Source organism: Mercenaria mercenaria, chromosome 10 (assembly GCF_021730395.1).
Source record: "Mercenaria mercenaria strain notata chromosome 10, MADL_Memer_1, whole genome shotgun sequence".
In the NCBI taxonomy this organism is placed as follows: Eukaryota; Metazoa; Mollusca; class Bivalvia; order Venerida; family Veneridae; genus Mercenaria; species Mercenaria mercenaria.
Genome location: NC_069370.1, coordinates 5,806,134 through 5,826,475, shown reverse-complemented (window position 1 = coordinate 5,826,475; position 20,342 = coordinate 5,806,134). Strand labels below are relative to the sequence as shown.

The 20,342-nt window shown below is 34.5% G+C and overlaps 1 protein-coding gene across 1 annotated transcript in view; it reads left to right on the top strand.

Annotated features, from left to right (window-relative positions):
- LOC123560993 (uncharacterized) overlaps nt 1–20,342 on the top strand; it is a 164,841-nt gene that overhangs the window by 57,344 nt on the left and 87,155 nt on the right. The window contains exons 13-19 of the mRNA XM_053552200.1: nt 2,276–2,390; nt 3,408–3,546; nt 4,204–4,377; nt 5,534–5,638; nt 9,255–9,343; nt 11,468–11,597; nt 16,414–16,579. Of these exons, the coding sequence (XP_053408175.1) occupies nt 2,276–2,390; nt 3,408–3,546; nt 4,204–4,377; nt 5,534–5,638; nt 9,255–9,343; nt 11,468–11,597; nt 16,414–16,579 (918 nt within the window). The remainder of the gene's footprint in view (nt 1–2,275; nt 2,391–3,407; nt 3,547–4,203; nt 4,378–5,533; nt 5,639–9,254; nt 9,344–11,467; nt 11,598–16,413; nt 16,580–20,342) is intronic.

Here is a 20,342-nt window from a genome sequence, read left to right as displayed (position 1 = left end):
AACGCAACTTTTTACATCCTTACCAAATCCTTCAGCACAAATGTTACAGCAAATTCAGACCTTTTTCTATATATTTCTTTGGCAAGGTCCAACAAAAATAAAAAGTTCAGTTTTATCTAAAAGCTATACAGAGGGTGGTCTTAAACTGGTTGATACTGTAGCTTATATGAAAAGTTTAAAACTAACTTGGTTACGTTGAATATTGATGGCTCAATCAAATAAATATTATAGTCTAACAAGTCATAAAGTACATTTTGAAAAATTGTTTAATTTTGGTAAAAAATACGTTGATAGATTAGTAAAACAGATTAACAACCCTTTCTGGAAAGTACTCTCATTTATTAATGTTCTTCCAACTGACACAATGACTAAAATTCTTGATACGCATCTGTTTTGTAATCATTTGATACAAATTGATAAGAAACCTGTTTATATGAAATGTCATTATCAAAAACGGAATAAGGTTGCGAAAGATATTATGAATACAGATGGCAGTATAATTGAACGAGTAGAACTGGAAAGAAAAAAAATGGTACGAATATTAATTTTCTAGCATTTGCAGAAATTCGAAATATTTTAAATAGACTTGTGAAATCGGTAAGATCAAATGAAAGCGGTATAGATGTTGAACGTAGACGTCCTATAAGGTACTATATTAAAAGCTATTTTAAAATGTAAGAAAGGAACGAATCATATATATATATATATATATAGTATACTTATTATAACAGAGACATTCCTACTTGTCACGATAGATGGAGTAATATTTTTGAAATTCAGAATTCAGAATGGGAAGTAATTCATGTCTGGGTTTTTGAAATTAGTAATGATCCTTACTTGCAATGGTAGCGACAAGAACTGTCCATCGAATTTTAGGAACAAACGTTCTGTTGTACAAAATGAAGATATCCGAAACAGAAATATGAGCCGCGCCATAAGAAAACCAAAATAGTGCGTCTGCGACCAGCATGGATCCAGACCAGCCTGCGCATCCGCACAGCCTGGTCAGGATCCATGCTGTTCGCTTTCAAAGCCTATTGCAATAAGAGAAACCATTAGCGAACAACATGGATCCTGACCAGACTGTGCGGATGCGCAGGCTGGTCTGGATCCATGCTGGTCGCCAATGCACTATGTTGGTTTTCTCATGGCGTGGCTCATATGTTCTCCTTGTAAACTGGAAAAAGAAACATTGCTTCATTTGTTCTGGGAGTGTATTTATATAGAGTCTTTACTTGTAGATGTAACGAATATAATTAAACGTTTTGATGTACAATTTTACGTAGATTATATTTTTTTTATTTTAAAATATCAAAAAAAAAAGGAGAAACTTTTAACATTTTGGGTCAAGAAAAAAAAGATACATATTTTTGTGTAAAAGGAAAGAGATAGAAATAGCTTAAAGTTTGCCTCTTTAAATAATGACGAAACATATAATGCTGAGAAAAGTAAAGCTCACTGGTCACTTAAAGAAAAGTTAATTTGTGAATAGTTGTGTATAAATATAACTATATAAATACCAATATAAGGAAAGTCGTTTTGACGTGAATATGACTGTTTTGTCTTCTTTTTTATAGTATTAGTAGTATATTTTTTGTTCTATATGTTGATGCCTCAGAATATAGACACAATTACATAAGTATCTCTTCACTGAATATTGTCATTGCTGAATCTATTCTGTCCGTGTTTTCGTATTTTACATTTAACTCATTGGTACTTGTGTATTTGTGAGGTTAACATGGGATGGTTCCCCAACTAATGTTTAACCATGTGACGAGGGGAATAAACGGGGTGCCCATTGGGGCCTCAAACATGAATAAAAATAAGCATTATTTTTGCAAGAACTGGTTCATAAAAGTAGTTTTGTTATCATAGTAATCTACCTCTATAGATATTATAAAAATATGTTTTCTTTCTCAAGTTTTCAATTGGAGATCTATGAAATTTAGCCTTTAAATTTGGAAAAAAAACCCATACTATTTGTTATGGGGAATCGGGCCCTATTCATACCAAACAAACGCCAGAAATACACTTCCTATACAGGTGTTTAGGACTAGCAGACTGAGCTTCCTAAATATAAGACAATGTGAGTGAGGTCAAAAATCTCATATAGGTGAGTCAGCTGACTAACAGAGTATTTGACTAATATCCTGGCATTGACATATACAAAGTGAACAAGAGATAGATTAAGGTGATTAGGTAAGATTTTTTTGTGCTTGAAGTGGCCTTTTAAATGTATGATAACTTATTAATATTTGGCGTCAAAATGTTTCAGGCCGCCTGAATCGAATGGCACAAGTGAATATAACTATACGGTCAGCGACGAGCACGTACAAAAACTAGTGGAAAATTCAGCTTTCTGCTCACAGTCTGCAGGATATAGATGCAAGGTTTTGAAACTTTTTAAGAAATTTTGGTTGAAAAAAAATTATAAAACTTGTATAAATCACTTGTATAAGATTATTATTAGTGCTATTATTATTATTATTATTGTTGTTGTTGTTGTTGATTATGTTGTTATTACTGTTATTATTATTATTATTATTATTAATTGTTCCTTCTCTTGAGAAGGAGCACTTAGATTCGGTAAGTCACACTTGACTGAGCAACTGACCTCGAAAGCTGTTGTCATCACAAGCTGGCCAATCAAAATCCGTGACCTTAGAAATAACCTCTGACGTTAAAATTATTCTTTCCTAACTGAGGCGGCTTTCTGGCTGAACTAGTTCTGCGGATCACACATAACTAAACCCAAGGATGGAAAAGTGTAGTTGTTGAAACAGGCCAAGCATGTCATTTGTCAAAAAGGTTAACATACGTCGTTACCTTCGAATGCATGTTTAATATGTGAAAACAAATTGCGACCCTGTCATCGTGCGCGAAAAACTCACGCAACGAACCCGGATGTCACACTCTCGAGATTTAGGACAGATACTACTAAATTATAGCCATGAATTACATGATCAGGAACCACCAAGTTTGCTGGACTGTTAGCGCATCAAATCACTATATTATTATGTTAAACAGAAAAAGAAAACGAATATATGTCAAGAAGGAAGAATGGTTTTGTCTTTGCGTCCAATCTTGGGGTACCACACACTGATAAGAAAATATTTAAAACAAACATTGCAACCAAAATTTTACAAGATGGTCATTATATGTTTATACAGATTTGCCCTAGAAGGAACTTTTGCTATGCTTTAACTTGTATCATTATTATCATTTTTATTAATTCAAGGGGGTACGTACTGTCAAAAATCATTTTCAGATATGACTTAATGACTGAGAACGTTTCGAGATTTAGGTAAATTATTCTAGCACAAGGTCTAGTGTTATATAAGTTTGTTATAGATATGAGACAAGAAAAATTTAATTTTACTGTCTTTTTTTCTTAAATTATTCTTTAGAACTCCCGACTTCTGCGTCATAACGGAGAGTGGATGGGCTATTTCACTGACTTATCGGGTATTCCGAAGGGACATTGGCCAGGTGGTATGGGAGAGAGCAACCAGTGCGCTTGTGGAAACTTGCATAGATGTGAAAACCGTAAGTTGCTCCGGACGCTATTTATTTTAAAAGTCAAGTCAAACGAATTGAAATGAGTGTCATAATCGCATAAAACCTCGAGCCAGATATTTCCGTGCACACTCTCAGCTTTTGAAAGTTTTTTATATTACAGACAATATCTCTGAGTGCCATTCCTAAAAATTAGGAAGACATTCAGTTCTGAGCGCAAATTTACTCTTCACAAAATATCTGAAAAAGGATATATGAAAACTGCAAATCAATTATGTTTCTCAAATGCGGTTCACCACGTTGTTGACAATACTTATTGGTATTTCTGCACATATCTTGCCTACATATATTCTTAAAGTCCAGATTTTCAACTAGACATTATTGAGCCGCTCCGTGAGAAAACCAACATAGTGCATTTGCGACCAGCATGGATCCGGACCAGCCTGTGCATCCGCGCAGTCTAGTCAGGATCCATACCGTTCGCTTTCAAACCTTACTGCAATTAGAGAAACCGTTAGCGAACAGTATGGGTCCTGACCAGACTGCGCGGCTGCGCAGGCTGATCTGAATCCATGCTGGTCGCAAATGGACTATGTTGGTTTTCCCATGGTGCGGCTTAACTATTAGCTGCGTACATAATTACCTATTACCTGAAGAAAAACTTATGTTCCAATGATTTTTCTCAAGCTACTGATGGATGCAATTGTGATATCAAAGACGGAAAATGGAGACATGATTTCGGAGTAGAAACAGACAAGGAACATCTTCCAATTAAAAGTGTGACGTTAAATGAAAACGATGGCGATGAAAGTGAAGGAAAGGTCACGATAGGTCCGCTCCAATGCAGTGGGAGAGAATTCGGTGAGAATATTTTTGTAATCCTATTTTACGGCTACATAAAACTTTAACAAAGTGTGTACTGATCTGTATTAAATCTAGGTCAAATTCGATCGCCAATATCAGTCGAAAATTTAAAAATATCATTGTCACGAAGTGACCAAATTTTGAAATAGTTTCACAAGAATGTTTGTTTTATGCTGGCAATTTACCAAGATCGTTTAAAAAAAGTTATTTTATCAAAAACTAAATAATGCCGCTACTATTCCTATACTTTTGTAGTTGAAAATATCATATATTCTCGTCAATGAATATTGATTCCATTTTAAAATAGTGTCATAAAAAAGTACCTTGTATGACCGTCTACCAAGTGTTCAGAATATTTTGATTCGTCAAAAACATGGCCGCTTGATCCATACTGAAAAGTTTTCAAAAGCTGTTTGGTGGAAGCTTGTTTGACTCAATCCAAATCAGCTTCCTGGAAAAACAACAGTACTGGTGACATATGAGAAGATGGCGCAGCTCATATCTGTCAGCTTCCACAAAATATTGTCTTCAAAATTTTTTCTTTTCCTGTCATATAGAACCAAAGTTTTTCTCACGATTATACGTTTGTCAAACGTTTCGTTTACTCACGAAATATATACTAGGTCAGCTTCTTTATTCAGTTGTATGCAAGGGATATTTCTCAAAACACATTTGTCCAAAATAAAACCATCTTAGCTTTAATGAAACTTTTAACTTAATGGTAAAAACAGACGAAGCAGCTGTCCAAACTCAAGAGTACGCATAAAGTCCTTCCTGGCCTGAAAAATATCATTTTCAATATTGCACATGGTAGTATATGATAAGTACCTTAAAGGGAGATAATTAAAACAATAGACTCAATAACATTTTCTGAAAACTGAATCAATTTTTTCAACCTTCGGCACATATATGAGAAGACAAGTAAGAAAATATTCTATGTTTGCAACAAAAATGTAGTCACCACATTATAAACAAACTCATTAAAAACATTTAAATCTTTTAAAATATAATCATTTTTTAAGTTCATGCGTGCTTGTGTTACCAGGTAAGATTCATCAGCACATATTAAGTTGAGCGTCAAAAGATCATTTTGCTACAAGTGTCGTTGTGTTGACTTTATTTGTCAACTACCATTATTGTTTATCTTGTACAGGAATTTTACCCACCTGCCAACACTATGTAGAGGAGACAGATGCGACCGAATCTCACCCGTACCTGATTGATCCAGATGGTCCGGTAAATCCGAAAAACCCAAAAGGTAAAACGTCAACCAATACCGTAACCTTGTTCTTACTTATCCCTGTGAGTATATCTAGACACCTCGGTACTTATCCCTGTGAGTATATCTAGACACCTCGGTACTTATCCCTGTGAGTATATCTAGACAACTCGGTTTAGACATATAATAAAACTGAGGATTAGATGCATATTTTTTATCATTTGATGTTATAAAACTGGAGATGAACAGTTTTATAGAGCGTATTACCTATTGTCTTAGAAGTAAACAAGTAATCGAATTTTAAGGTTCGTGTCGTGTGTCCGGCTAGCTGCCCTCTACTTAAATTTCATTTTGGAGCCCCATAAAAATGCATAAACCAGATACTGTGGATAACGTATTTTTAATTGCCATAAATTATTTCCTGAAAGAGAAGCGGCCCTACAAATTCCTACATTCGAAGCGGGCGCGCTTCCACTAGGCTTTCGACACGTTTGAGGTGGTAATATATCAGTCTCTGTAGTAAATGTCTATTCCGAATTCTTTGATGTCAATATTTTTGCAAAGAATTAGTCTAAGAAGTATAAAATACCAAAATAAAAAATTGTCTTGAAAGGAGGTTACTTAATACATAACATGAATCTTAATATTACTCCGGGGTGTTCGTTCAGACGGAAACACCACAGATGTGTCAGCAAAGAGAATCGATGTGTATACATATAGCGTATACCGTTTAGATAGGCACTGCAGCGTATACCGTTTAGATAGGCACTGCAGCAATTATTTCCTTCTGAAACCGTTTGATGAATGTTAATGAAAGTTGACCTGGATGTTCATTGTATGGTCATCTTCCAATGTTGTTCGAACGAATCCACTTGATTGCACTAGGGGGCTGCTAGAGCAAAAATAAAAGTAAAAATCTTCAAGCCACATCTACAAATAGTGTTCAAATTATTCCAATTCTTCACAAACATTGGCAAAAATAATACTACGCAAATAATCCTCAGACAACTCTTTACCAAGAGTGGTCAAGGAAAACGACCACACGAGGGCGTAGTCACTTTTCCACTATATGCATATTATGAAATCAGACAAAATATCTTGTCAGAAACTAATTTCCAAAATTTGATATAATTTCAAAGAAATTATACTTGTGTGACTCTACCAACATTGTTCAAATAGCGCTGATTTGTCAAAAAATATGTGCAAGTAGGCGTGGTCACTTTGTTGTTCAAGTTGTTAATGAGTAGAGATATACCGTTGATACTTTGAAATAAATCTTGTCAGAAACTACTTTTATATGTTAAAAGAATTTTGCACAAAAATTCAATCGGTAGCCGTATGATAGGATTGTTCCATTTTTTATGATTTATGGAAAAACATGGCCGCCGGGGCTACTGAATTGAAAACTCCTGAAACGACATCTCATCCTACACCGCTTGTCCAGATTTAAAATAATTTCAGAGAAATGTTTCTTAGCTGACCAGCTAATAGGAATATTCAAAATACTTTAATTCGTCCAATGCCATGACTGACCTCCAGAGCTATTAATAGACACATCACTCTTTCCAACATATTTTTAGTAAAAACTTAATAATGTCTAAAAAGAAAACTGCTGACCTGATCTTAAAATAATCTTACACATAAGTTTCCTCTGGTTACCCTTTACCAAGATTGTTTCAATTGTTCAGATTTGTCAAAAATATAACAAATACAAACAACATCTTTTTTTCTAAAGCGTTAGTCCGATTTGATAATCGTTTTACAAAAATGTTCCTTTGGTGACCATGTTCTGCGTGAGTATTTATAGCATCTTGATGTTAGAAAAAAAATACAAACAATGAATGTCCGCCAGAGCTATAAACAGAACGCCTTTATCCCGTACCATGCTGGACACTACTGATTCTTCTTTGCGAACATTGTCTGCACATCTGTGCAGTCTGATCATGATCTACAGTTCGCCATTCAGTCGGTATCTTTTTTGGTAAGCATCCTTTTTAACAGTTAGTGGTACTGTTCAAACTGAAAGATGGACAAATTCATTAAAGAAATTTTAGCAGGATTATGGTTCAATGTCACTGTCTGTCCTTAAATAATTGATTCGATTTTGAAGTGAAAAAATCACAGAAATATTCATGGTGGGCTCCTGTATCCAAGCTATCTTGATTTTTCAAAGATTGGTCTAGCTTTCCATATAGGGCTCTTTGGTGAACTTTGAAACTATTCTGATCAGACTTTGAAAAAATTTAGCGGAATGTTTTGTTTTATCCGTTTTAACTGTGATTTTTAAAAAAAATTTTTTTTTTTTTTTGGGTGGGGGGGGTGGGGGGGGGGGCCGGGGTGATATAGTGTCATTGTATCCTTCTTTTTTGGTGATATAAACAAGATATAGAAAAAAAAATAAATGGACTTAGTGTTGTAGAGGACAGAGTAAGATTTGCTATATTCAGACAATCTCAGGACCATTGTCAAAGTAATTTAGTGGACATTTTTCTTGGATGACTCTCTAACAAAATTGGCCACCTGGTGGCGGGTCGGCCTTTTTCTCTGTGTGTATAGTTAATCCAAAATGACACTGGACAAATGATTCTTGACTGGAAGTGCTAAATTTATATAATGAATTTGTCTTTAATCTTTTAATTTGGACAGAACCATTAACTGTTAAAAGTGGTGCTTACCAAATTTAAACGATAATAATAATAATAACCTTATTTTGTTTAAAGAAGGTAACACATAAAGATATATAACAGTGTTAGAACATATTAAATATCTTAAGTTTCAATGTGGCCTTCTGTAATATTACACACAAAAATAGATTAAATAGATACTGACTGAATGGCGAACAGTGCAGATCATGATCAGACTGCTCGGATGTGCAGGCTGATCTTGGTTTTCACTGGTTGGAAAGGCAGAATCACTTGCCGCCAGCAGGCTTAGGATTAAAAGTTTTCTTATTATTTCAATTGTTAAAGGAAATAGCTGCTTATGACCGGGTCTATCCTACATGTATGTTTACCTAATGTAGCTATGAATCTAGGGTGAGCGGTCTTAGACCACATAGTATCCTTGCTATGGTTTTGAGTTTACCGAATTCATGAAGAAAGTACATTTGTCCCCATTGAACTGTTGATTTATATGATATTTATTGTTACACGTGACGTCCGTTCATTTGTATTATAGTCGGGCTTATATGAGCCGCGCCATGGGAAAACCAACATAGTGGCTTTGCGACCAGCATGGATCCAAACCAGCCTGCGCATCCGCGCAGTCTGGTCAGGATCCATGCTGTTCGCTTTCAAAACCTATTGTAATTAGAGACAGTGTTAGCGAACAGCATGGATCCTGACCAGACTGCGCCAATGCGCAGGCTGGTCTGGATCCATGCTGGTCACAAAGCCACTATGTTGGTTTTCTCATGGCGCGGTCCATATCATATGTTCTGTTTTTTTTGATTGATTGTTAATGAAGATGAATGATTATTATTGAAAAAAAAATTAACTTGAAAGAACTGGAAAGTAACAGAAAGTTTAGCTTAATATCATGTAAATAAATTTTGTATATTTGAAAGAGTAAATTGGTTTCTCAAAATAAAAGGTATATATATCAAAACGCTTAGAATATCAAACGTTGATTTGAACTTCTTTTGTATACTATTCAGATAACCAACCTCCGTTTCTTGCCTACTGTAGAATTGAAGGGACACCAATGTATGGTATTACAATTATTGGCCATGAAAACGAAGGAGAGGTATGGTCTTACACTAACAAAACAACAATGATACATAACAAAATAACAATTATTAAACATGATCAAACAACAATAATACATGTTTTTTTAAAAAAAAAAACATCAGTACAAGCACTAGACACAGTATCATAGGCTTAATATAATATAATAATTCGAGTCGTCATATTATATGTAACTTTTCTACTGTACTATTGCTTGCCAAGAGATCAACACTGTTTATTTAGTTTTCAAAATATTATAGATATCTTTTAAGCAACAGTGATTTTCCTTTGAATAAAATCATTGTTTGGAGTTTAGATGCGAAGGATCATATACACGAGGGCGCTGTGATATAACAATACTCATCTTGGCAACGAAGAGTGATTTTTTATTAAAGGGAAAATCACTGTTTGGGATATATTAATTTGATTCTAACATGATTTCTATGATTTTATGTATACACTTGATGACATTCACCAAATATTTTGCCTGTTTTCCGTGGGTTTCTTTTCCAGTGCGCCGTTAGGATATTTGACGCTATGTTGTCATTATTATGTCTTACAATTTGTGAATTATTTCATAATAGTTTTACGCACATTTTTGAGTCTTGAAATAAATTGGGTCGTGTTAGAATGCTTATTAATGTTTCGATAGTATACAGACATATATAGAGGATATTACATGAGTGTCTTGAATAAAATAATAAAAAGCGAGGCTCTGCCGAGCATTTTATCAGTCTTATTCAACGGGTTTAATAAACTAAATGTGAAAAGTAAAAAATGTAATATTCTTTTTATCACACGTGAGCCTTTCCTGTCGATACATCAAAAATTAAACTTTCTTTTACTATATGAACAAGTCAATTTGACCAACGTCTCCTATATGTAAACGACGTCGACGTCAAAGCTTTTTTACACGTCAAACATGTGATAAAGACACATACTATTGTATTTCTATGACGAATGTTAATTGAGACACAATAATATCAAAGACTAAATACCATACATGCCCTTGTCAGTCTCTCATTAGCCAGCATTATAACCAACCTAATTCGTAAATGAGCCGTGCAATGAGAAAACCAACATAGTGGCTTTGCGACCAGCACGCATCCGCGCAGTCTGATCAGGATCCATGCTGTTCGCTAACGGTTTCTCTAACTGCAGTAGGCTTTGAAAGCAAACAGTATGGATCCTGACCAGACTGCGCAGATGCGCAGGCTGGTCTGGATCCATGCTGATCGCAAACGCACTATGTTGGTTTTCTCATGGCGTGACTCAAATATTGATTAGGTGTAAGATATTGGTATTACACTGAACTGGTAAGATATCTTGTCTACATAACGGAAGTGTTTTTAGCTCACCTGCACGTAGTGACAAGGTGAGCTTTTGTGACAGCTTGATGTCCGTCGTTCGTCGTGCATCGTGTGTCAACAATTTGTAAAAAAATCTTCCTCTGCAGAACCACTGGGCAGATTTTCACCAGACTTCACAGGAATGATCATTGGGTGGTCATAAAGACCCTCTTGTATAAAAGAATGGAGCAAAAGTTGATATATATTTCTGAAAAATAAATTGAAAATTTTATCATTTTGCAAAAAGAGGACTGGTTTACCTTAAGTTCCTGAAGAACATGTAATAACTAATATGAGCCACGCGATGAGAAAACCAACATAATAGCTTTGCGACCAGCATGGATCCAGACCAGCCTGCTCATCCGCGCGGTCTGGTCAGGATGCTTTCGCTAACAGTTTCTCTAATTGCAATAGGCTTTGAAAGTGAACAGCATGGATCCTGGCCAGACTGCGCGGATGCGCAGGCTGGTCTGGATCCTTGCTGGTCGCAACCTCTATGTTGGTTTTCTCATGGCGCGGCTCATACACAGAGCATCATTATATATGAAAAAGTAATATTAAGAATTGTAAGCCACTGCAAGTTGATAAACTTATCATCTACGTTAAACAGTGTGTACATGCATTTCTCAAGATATCGCACATGTCAGCAATAGGACAGTAAATCAATCATATTTTTCATTGAACCATCGTAATAATTTTTGCAAAAAACACTGTTGATAATACTGTTTTACCTAAGATGTGGATCCTTGGTCTGGAAACATTTACTCTATCATCTTTGGCTTTATTATTTCCAGTTTACAATCTCTGGGAGCCAAACGTTTACCTACTATTTTGCGAATGCAATACAGCTGAAAGAATTAACTACACGATCTACCGAGTGTATCCAGACTGTGAAGTTCAGATGCATGAACGCACCAATACACAGTAAGATATTTGTATATTTCGTCCCATATGGCGATATTGTTAAACTACTTGACAAATGGCGATACTGGGTAAATATTGGACAAAACAGCCGTACAGTTCGAATATTGATCAAAATGGCGATAAAGTAAAACTTTTAGACAAAGTAGCGATTATGATCAAATATTGGACAACATGGCGATACAGTGGTTAAATTGTCGATTCAGTTAAAATGCCGGACAAAGTATAAAAAAACCGAGTAAAATGGACAAAAAAGTTCACATCAGAGATTAGTATCCAATGTTTAGATGGTTTGCATGTATTATATTGTATAATAATTTCACGTCAGTCGGGACAGAATCATTGAATGCTTCCCTGCGCTACCTGTTTAGGCAATTCAGTGTGCAGTCAGTTCAAACTGATATCTAAGCAGGCAAAACAGGGACAATGCTCAATTTGTTACAAAAGTGATTTCACGAAATTCAAAGGAAAGATGTTGTTTGCAAGGAAAAAACACAGTCATGTGATTAATGATACAAAGTAGGTGGGGCCAAACGCATGGATTTACCTCCAGCAGTTACGTCATAACATGTCACCACGAGGTGACGTTGTGCGCTATTAGAACTAGAACACTGGAAAATGACTAACCACTGCAAATATCAAGATTCAAGTTAGTGTGTGTGTGTGTGTTCGGGTTTAACATCTTTTTCAACAATTTTTCAGTCATATAAACGACGGTTAGTGGACTTAATTAATAGATAAAAAAGTGTAGCCATTAGGTTCAGTCAAAATGGGGAACGTTGGTGTCGGTCTAGGGGCGTATCATCGGGCTGTACATTTTACAAAGTTTAAACATATCTTTATTCAGAAAAGCATGAAATATTTACAATATAACATTTCAGGAATTGGACAGAAAGCTATATTAGCTTACAATTGTCCTCTCGTTATTACATAAAATTACATGTTATTCATGACACAATTATTTACTAATTAAGGCAGTATTATTTGAAATGCATGGAAAGATGACACAGTTCAATAAGCCAAAAAGTGCTTTTATAAAGTACAATTGAAATTTAAATATGAAAATATATTGGTTAGTAGGATTTAAAATCACTGGGTATGAAATAACAAGCAAATCTCATTGAAAGAGATATTTGACACTAATTTAAATGGTAAGTGTAATATGTAATAGTCAAACACCAAACCAAGTATACAGTAGAGTAATAAAAACGTAAACACATAAAAGAAGTAAAGACAAACGGAAGAACGTTAAAGATAGTGTGAAGAAAATAGTTGAATCAATATAATGATCAATATTTTACTTGTTTCAAATCCAGTATCTTTCGCATTGCTTTTAAATTTCAGTGACAAGAAAAACCGTTGTATAGTTGCTAGAAAAATATATTTCGTGTAAAGATGTCTAATTGTAGCTATGCAGCCACTATAGTGCATTTTATTTGACCTGGCGGGACGTGGTTTCGCGACGGTCCATCGCATTATTGTACAGTGTATGCAGTATATGTAACCAATTTAGCGTTGGTTACCGACGATTACGGAATTAAACAATTATATTGCCCTACCTATTTTGCTCCTTTTTGAGATTACCATTATTTGGATAAGTCAGAGATAATCTCCGCCCCGCCAGCTCGAATAAATCGCACTATAGCACATTGACTGTACATAAACAACCTTTTTAATCAATGTTTTTGGAGCCTTAGACTTATTCTTGTAGTTTTATAGTGTTTTGGAAAAAAGACGTTTTCACTTTCTTCATATTTTATTCATATAAATTTAAGGTTTCGATGGAGGCCTTGAGAAACAAAAATCAAACAACACCAAATCATAGAAAGAAAGAGTTATTTGACATGAAAATTGAACAGCTTGTAAAACATGTATATTACTTTACGAAGCAAGTGTCAGTAAACTGATATAAACATTGAATTCCGGAAAAGGGCTGCCTAAAGGGGCTCCACTTCCGGACAGTTAAACGCCTTTAAAAACTCACCATTTTCAAAGAACTGTTACACATGTTTGTTTTTATGCATTTGCAATAGCGTGTGAGTGGTGAAATTTCACGTAACAAGGTGGAACATAGTTTTCCTCAATTGTTTATCTTTTTTTCTTTACAAATGGCATTCATTTTCAAAGGGAGACGACTTTTTCTCAAAGATTACTTAAAATAATCGGAAAAAGTTGTTTCCCTTTGAAAATGAATGTCATTTGTACTTAAAATAATCGGGAACAGTTGTCTCCCTTTGAAAATGAATGCCATTTGTAAATAAATAAAGATAAACAATTGAGGAAAACTGTGTTCCACCTTGTTATGCGAAATTTCACCACTCGCACGCTATTGCAAATGCATCAAAACGAACATGTGTATAACTGTTCTTTGAAAATGGTGAGTTTTTAAAGGCGTTTAACTGTCCGGAAGTGGAGCCCCTTTAGGCAGCCCTTTTCCGGAATTCAATGTTTATATCAGTATACTGACACTTGTTTCGTAAAATAATATACATGTTTTACATGCTGTTCAATTTTCATGTTAAACAACTCTTTCTTTCTATGATTTGGTGTTGTTTGATTTTTGTTTCTCAAGGCCTCCATCGAAACCTTAAGGACATGTACTCAGTTAGGTCAGGTATGTACGTACCTATAACAGAAACCTGCTCCGACAGAAAACTGTTTCTATTTTACTGTCATTCGACATGTGGTGTTCGTCTTTGGATTGGTTTTACTTAATTATATCTATAAGCACCACTTACAACAACAAAAAATAGCCTCAAATGGAATTTTTTTGTTAATATTAGTTGAAATTAAATGATTTACTACTTATCAAAAACACCATTAATGTATGTTCATACGTGGTTGAGAAACGCAATCAAATACTAGTAAGTATTTATTGTAATCGAAGCAAACACAGCCGCACCATGAGAAAACCAACATAGTGCGTTTGCGAACAGCATGCATCCAGACCAGCCTACGCATCCACGCAGTCTGGTCAGGATCCGTGCTGTCCGCTTTCAAAGCCTATTACATTTAAGAAACGTTAGCGAACAGCATGGATCCTGACCAGACTGCGCGGATGCGCAGGCTGGTCTGGATCCATGCTGGTCGCAAACCCACTATGTTGGTTTTCTCGTGGCGCGACTCAATTATCATTTTAAAATATTATTTTTACTGGTCTCTTATGTAACTTTCTGTTAAATACCGTAAGTGATGAACCTTTGATTCAGTTTAGTTTATACCTTTATATAAGTCTCTTCTATTTTCGCAAACAAAACAACTCTGTGTTATTAAAACAATATATTGAAACAATTAAATGGCCATTCTACTCAGAGTTGTAAGAGACTATTCGACAATTATAAGTTAAACAGCATAAGTTATTCACTGTTTAAAAATAGTAAATCGTTACAAAGCGGGAGTAGGACCCGGATCTGAATATTTGTACATATGAAATGTCAATGTTGAAACATCTGTATAATCTCTTTTACAAATAGACAAAACTTTCTATAAAAAACACGATTATTGGTATCTGTATTCATAATTCTACAGAATGTAATAATATATGGACAACGAATGAATTGCTGTTTGATATATTTTTTCCTTAACGTATTTAATATAGAACATTCAAGTAAGTAATGAAATTCGTCACCAATATTTGAATTACTTAGAGTACATTTTCTCTCATCATATGGAGTTCTATTCCAGCTTCCTGTCTCAACAGGAAGTTTATGGTTTATGATATAATTAAGATATCTATGATCTGTACAGGTAAGATATTTTTCAAAACAAAATTCATGTTTGAAAAGTTTATATGTCCTACAGCTAGATGAATTTTCTAAATTTGAATGCCAATCGTTCAAAAAAAGATCAAATAGCTTTTGCTTGACAGACATAACCAACCATTTAAAATTCGGAAAAGACTGGGACTCAAAAATGTTCGACATTCCACAGCTTATAAATATATTCTAAACATTTCTAATCCAAAGAAATTTTCTTGAATTGTTTGCAACTGGATTTGAATACTTATAATGTCCGAACAGTAATAAATACATATCCTTGGTGAGTTTTACATCGTTGCATGATACAGCTTTTGCCCAGAATGAAATAATTCTTGTCTTAATATCAATTGCAATAGGTTTTACACCTGTTTCACCATACACAATACTATTTGGCGTACTAGATTTAACCTTTAAAACAGTTTTTAAAAACTTAAGTTGAACACGTTCTATAACTTCAATATTTCCATATCCCCATATTTCACAACCATACAACAATATAGGTTTAACAATGCTACTAAATAGATCGATTCGGGTATCGATAGGTAGACAAAGGGACTTGGCTTTTTTAATAAGACTATACATAGCTTTTGTTGCTTGTTTCGCAATTTCTTTTTTCGTATTATAAAAAGAACCAGATCTGTTGAATAAAACACCAAGATATTTAAACTCTGATACTATTTCTATGTTTTCGCCATTATAGGTAAAGTTATAATGCCTTTGTCTTCCTCTAGAGAATACAAGGATTTTAGTCTTACTCGTGTTTAAAACTAATTTATATTGTTCACAGTAAGTCGCATAAACATTGAGTGCTGATTGTAAATCTGAAGCAGATTCAGATAAAATCACAGTGTCATCTGCGTATAAAAGTACAAATAGTTTAGCAAAATTTACTGAATATGTGAGTACGTTAACCTGGTGTAACCAAGTGTGATCAACAGAAATTAAATGCAAATAATAACCAGGCGGTGTGTGGAATATCACCACTAGTAAGTCAAACGAATTCATACTTTTATATGCTAGAACGAGGATGCAATTTCAAACTCTTATATTGTGTTTTCTAGTTTCGGGAACAAGTGTACTTACGTTTACGTCGCAAGATGGTAACGAAATGTCATATCTCCATGGTGACGGTACAAAACAATCCGCATGTTCATGCTTTTTTGATGATCCAAACACATGTGCTGAGGAACTGAAATGCAACTGTGACGTGGGGGATGGGGTAGAAAGGTAACATTGTGTTTTATCTATTCTACACGGATGATCGAGTGTTATTTTGGTCTAGCCGGATAAATTTTGCGGAAGCGGAAACCTAGTCGTCCAAATGGCTGTTCAATTTTTTGTACGTTAGTGCGTTCGTCTGGATTGTTTTTTGGTCTGGATTAGAACTTTGACATACATGGAGCAATCTTGTTTATATTTTGCACGAATTTTTACATCTGTTAGACGGTCTGACATGCTCAAACCCCAGATTCCGATCTAAAATTCAAGGTCACAATTAGGGGCACACTTAGGACCCAAAGTCATGCCAGACTCAAAGTCATGCTTGTATCTTTGCGATGCATCAAGCAATGAATGTTTGCCTCAATGAAACAGAATGTCACGCGCAACTTCAAGACTCAAAGTTTAAGGTCATTCTTGGTGGTCAAAGGTACTTTTTGAGCTTGTCTGGGCTATAACTTAAACATGTATTAAACAATATAAATGTTTGCCTTAATGAGTACTGAAATATCGAGACCACTTTCTAAGGTACCTAAGAGTTATGATATTGTCCGTAAATATTTATTGGCACTCATATTTCCGTAAATTAATTTTCGGTGTTCAAACACAAATAGCGATGTAACTATTAAGTCTTTTCTAAAGTGCAGAAACGGTTTACTCCCATCTGTACAATATTTGTTTGTAATATATTGAGATATCTTGAACAATGTCATTAATAAGCCGTGCCAGGAGAAAACCAACATAGTGGGTTTGCGACCAGCATGGATCCAGACCAGCCTGCTCATCCGCGCAGTCTGTTCAGGATCCATGCTGTTCGCTGACAGTTTCTCTAATTCCAATAGGCTTTGAAGGCGAACAGCATGCGCAGCTGGTTTGGATCCATGCTGGTCGCAAACCCACTATGATGGTTTTCTCATGGCGCGGCTCATTTCAAGACGTTTGTACCACTGGTCATTTTTACAGTTCCAACATTTTCTGGATTTTTGAAAGAAAAAAATACGTGAAATGTCTGAACGAGTAGCTGGAAAGTTGCTGTCTTAATAATCCCCACGCTTTAAAAATGATAATAAGTAGGTGGGGGCCAATTAGGTCTACCATGCACCCCCCCCCCCCCCCCCTCCACCCACGCCCTCCAACTCTTTCAAAATAAAAAATGTTCCCATGAAAAATCTCTTTTGAACTACGGTATGTATGAAAAATGACAACCGTTCATTTTTGGAAAGGACAACCATCTAAATGATAGTCATAGCTTCTATGTCGTCTAAACAGCTAATCGCATGTACTGACATGCTAGGCCCGATAGGGGTAGCCGAATTCAGAGCTCTATGTATAGATCTATCTAAATGATAACCAGTCATATCTTGGTCAGTTTTGGTGATAAAACAATAAAATGGTGTCAAAATGGAGCTGAGGAATTTGCATTGAAATAGCTGCATTTTTACATAGTTAACTAATTTGCATATTCATGAATATTAGTGAGAATTTTACAAAATTACAAAATTTTATTAGAAAATATCATTTTTTCTAAGTTTAAAATCAATTTAAAAGTACCAAACAGTTTTGATCTATTCTGAAAGTCTCTAAGTGTTTTCTTAAATAGTATTTTGTAACACTGATGGTATTTTTTTACTCCAAAATAGGTATGTTTAGCTATTTTGAATAAAATTAACCACTACCACGACCTACGTCTCAGGAAACAAGATACCACTAAAATTTGATAAAATGATATAATTAATTGTTCTCAATAAATAACAATTATGTGAGCTACATTGTTTGGAAATGTAGTTTAAACACCTTTTTGAAGGAGGAATGATTATGTAACTTGCTTTTCACGTGTTACGTTACCATTTCAATAACCTTGTTTCATTACATCAAATTATTTAGAAAATATAGATCAGACAGTTTTGATCTTGTCTTAATGTCTCTCAGTGTTTTCTAGAATAGTATTTCGTTACTCTGAAGGTTAATAATTTTTTCTACATTATAGTTTATGTATATACAATTCATATGTTTTTGATTTCAGTGATGGCGTTTTTTTTATCAATTATTATACTTTACACACAAAATTTGCTGTCCAACAGACAATACTTTCACTGAACACAAAATTGACACTGTCCTCTTCAAATAATATTAATATTTCCCTCTGCTACCACTTGTTAATATCAGTTTATTTATCAAGCCAGTCAACTACAAATGTTTACTGATTACTCTAAACCTCCACACTGAAGAGTCCCTATTAACTCCCTTGACATTTAACTAAGCCTGCAGATTAGTCTCCCTTATTCAGAGGAGATAGAACTATGACAAACTCTTCAGGTAAGTGTTTAGTTCTCCGTATTATACAAATGTAAGTCTTTTGACTTCAGACACGATATCTTTATTGAATCGTCATTGAGAGCAAAGGCCTCATCCAGATATTTGTTTCAAGACCCTATGATCTTCTGTCACTGGTGTTTGTTAATTATGTATATATGAGCGTTATGAGAAACCAGCATGGCTTACGACAGCATGGATCCAGACCAGCCTGCGCACGGCAGTTGGTCAGGATCTGCTGTCGCTACAGTCCTATTCATGGCTGAATCGAACGTATGGATCTGACCAGATGGCGCAAAGCCATTATGTTGGTTTTCTCATGGCACGGCTCATACATAGAACATATGTTCTTATCATGCTCATATTTCTAAATTTCAAAAATATACTTTTTATAAAACTTTATTAAACGCACAGATGCATATTATTGTATGTTTTATTGAAATTCCTCCATCTAACATTATAGTTATATTGATGGTACAATATATATTTAGGCAATTTCTGAAAAAAAGAAAGGCTTCTTAAAACTTACTGGGTTTCAATTTCTTCTTAAATAATCTTTTTAAAAAGCAATGATAGTGGTAACATATTTCAAAGAGTGTTACAAAAAATCACATTGTCTGACAAGTAAAGAAGCATATTGTATAACTATAGTACAAAGTAAGTAATATGTTTTCATGTTCCTGCAATATTTTCTAATCAATTGCTGCAATACAACAGGGTTGTTGAAATGGTAACGTAACATGTATAATGTATGTTACATTTTTATTCTTCCTTTGATAAAGTGTTAAATCTATGTCTGCGAACATATAGACCACATAAAAATTATTATTTCATTGATAAAAATTAATTATATCATTTTATTCAGTTTTAGTGGTCTCAGAATTTTATTCGTTGTTTGTGACACTGGTTCATTTATGCAAATTAGCTGAACACATCCTGTTTTGAGTAAAGAATACCATAAGAGTAACAAAATATTATATTAATAACACCGAGCGACTTTCAGGCCAGACCAAAGCTGTTTGGTACATTTGAATTGATTTGAAACTTAGAAAATTTTATTTTAACAAAATTTTGTCATTTTGCAACATTCTCATTAATATTTATGAATATGCAAATTAGTTGATTAATATTTGATTAACATAAAATACTGCTATTTAAATGCCAGATATTAGCTCCATTTTGATACCATTTTTATTGTTTTATCACCAAAACTGACCAAGATATTACTGATTATATTGTTCAAAAGCCTTTTCTATTGGAACATTTTTTTATTTTGAAAGAGTTGGTCTTACCGAACAATTTGGTACCTATGGAAAAAGTCTGGGATGCATGGTAGACCTTATTGACCCCCGTACTAAGAGTTTCCTGTTTGATATACTTTTAACTTACTTAAAGTAAAAAAAGGAATGTAACAGCAGTGTGGTGTAATGTAATAGTCTGTGTGATGTAAAGTAATTGT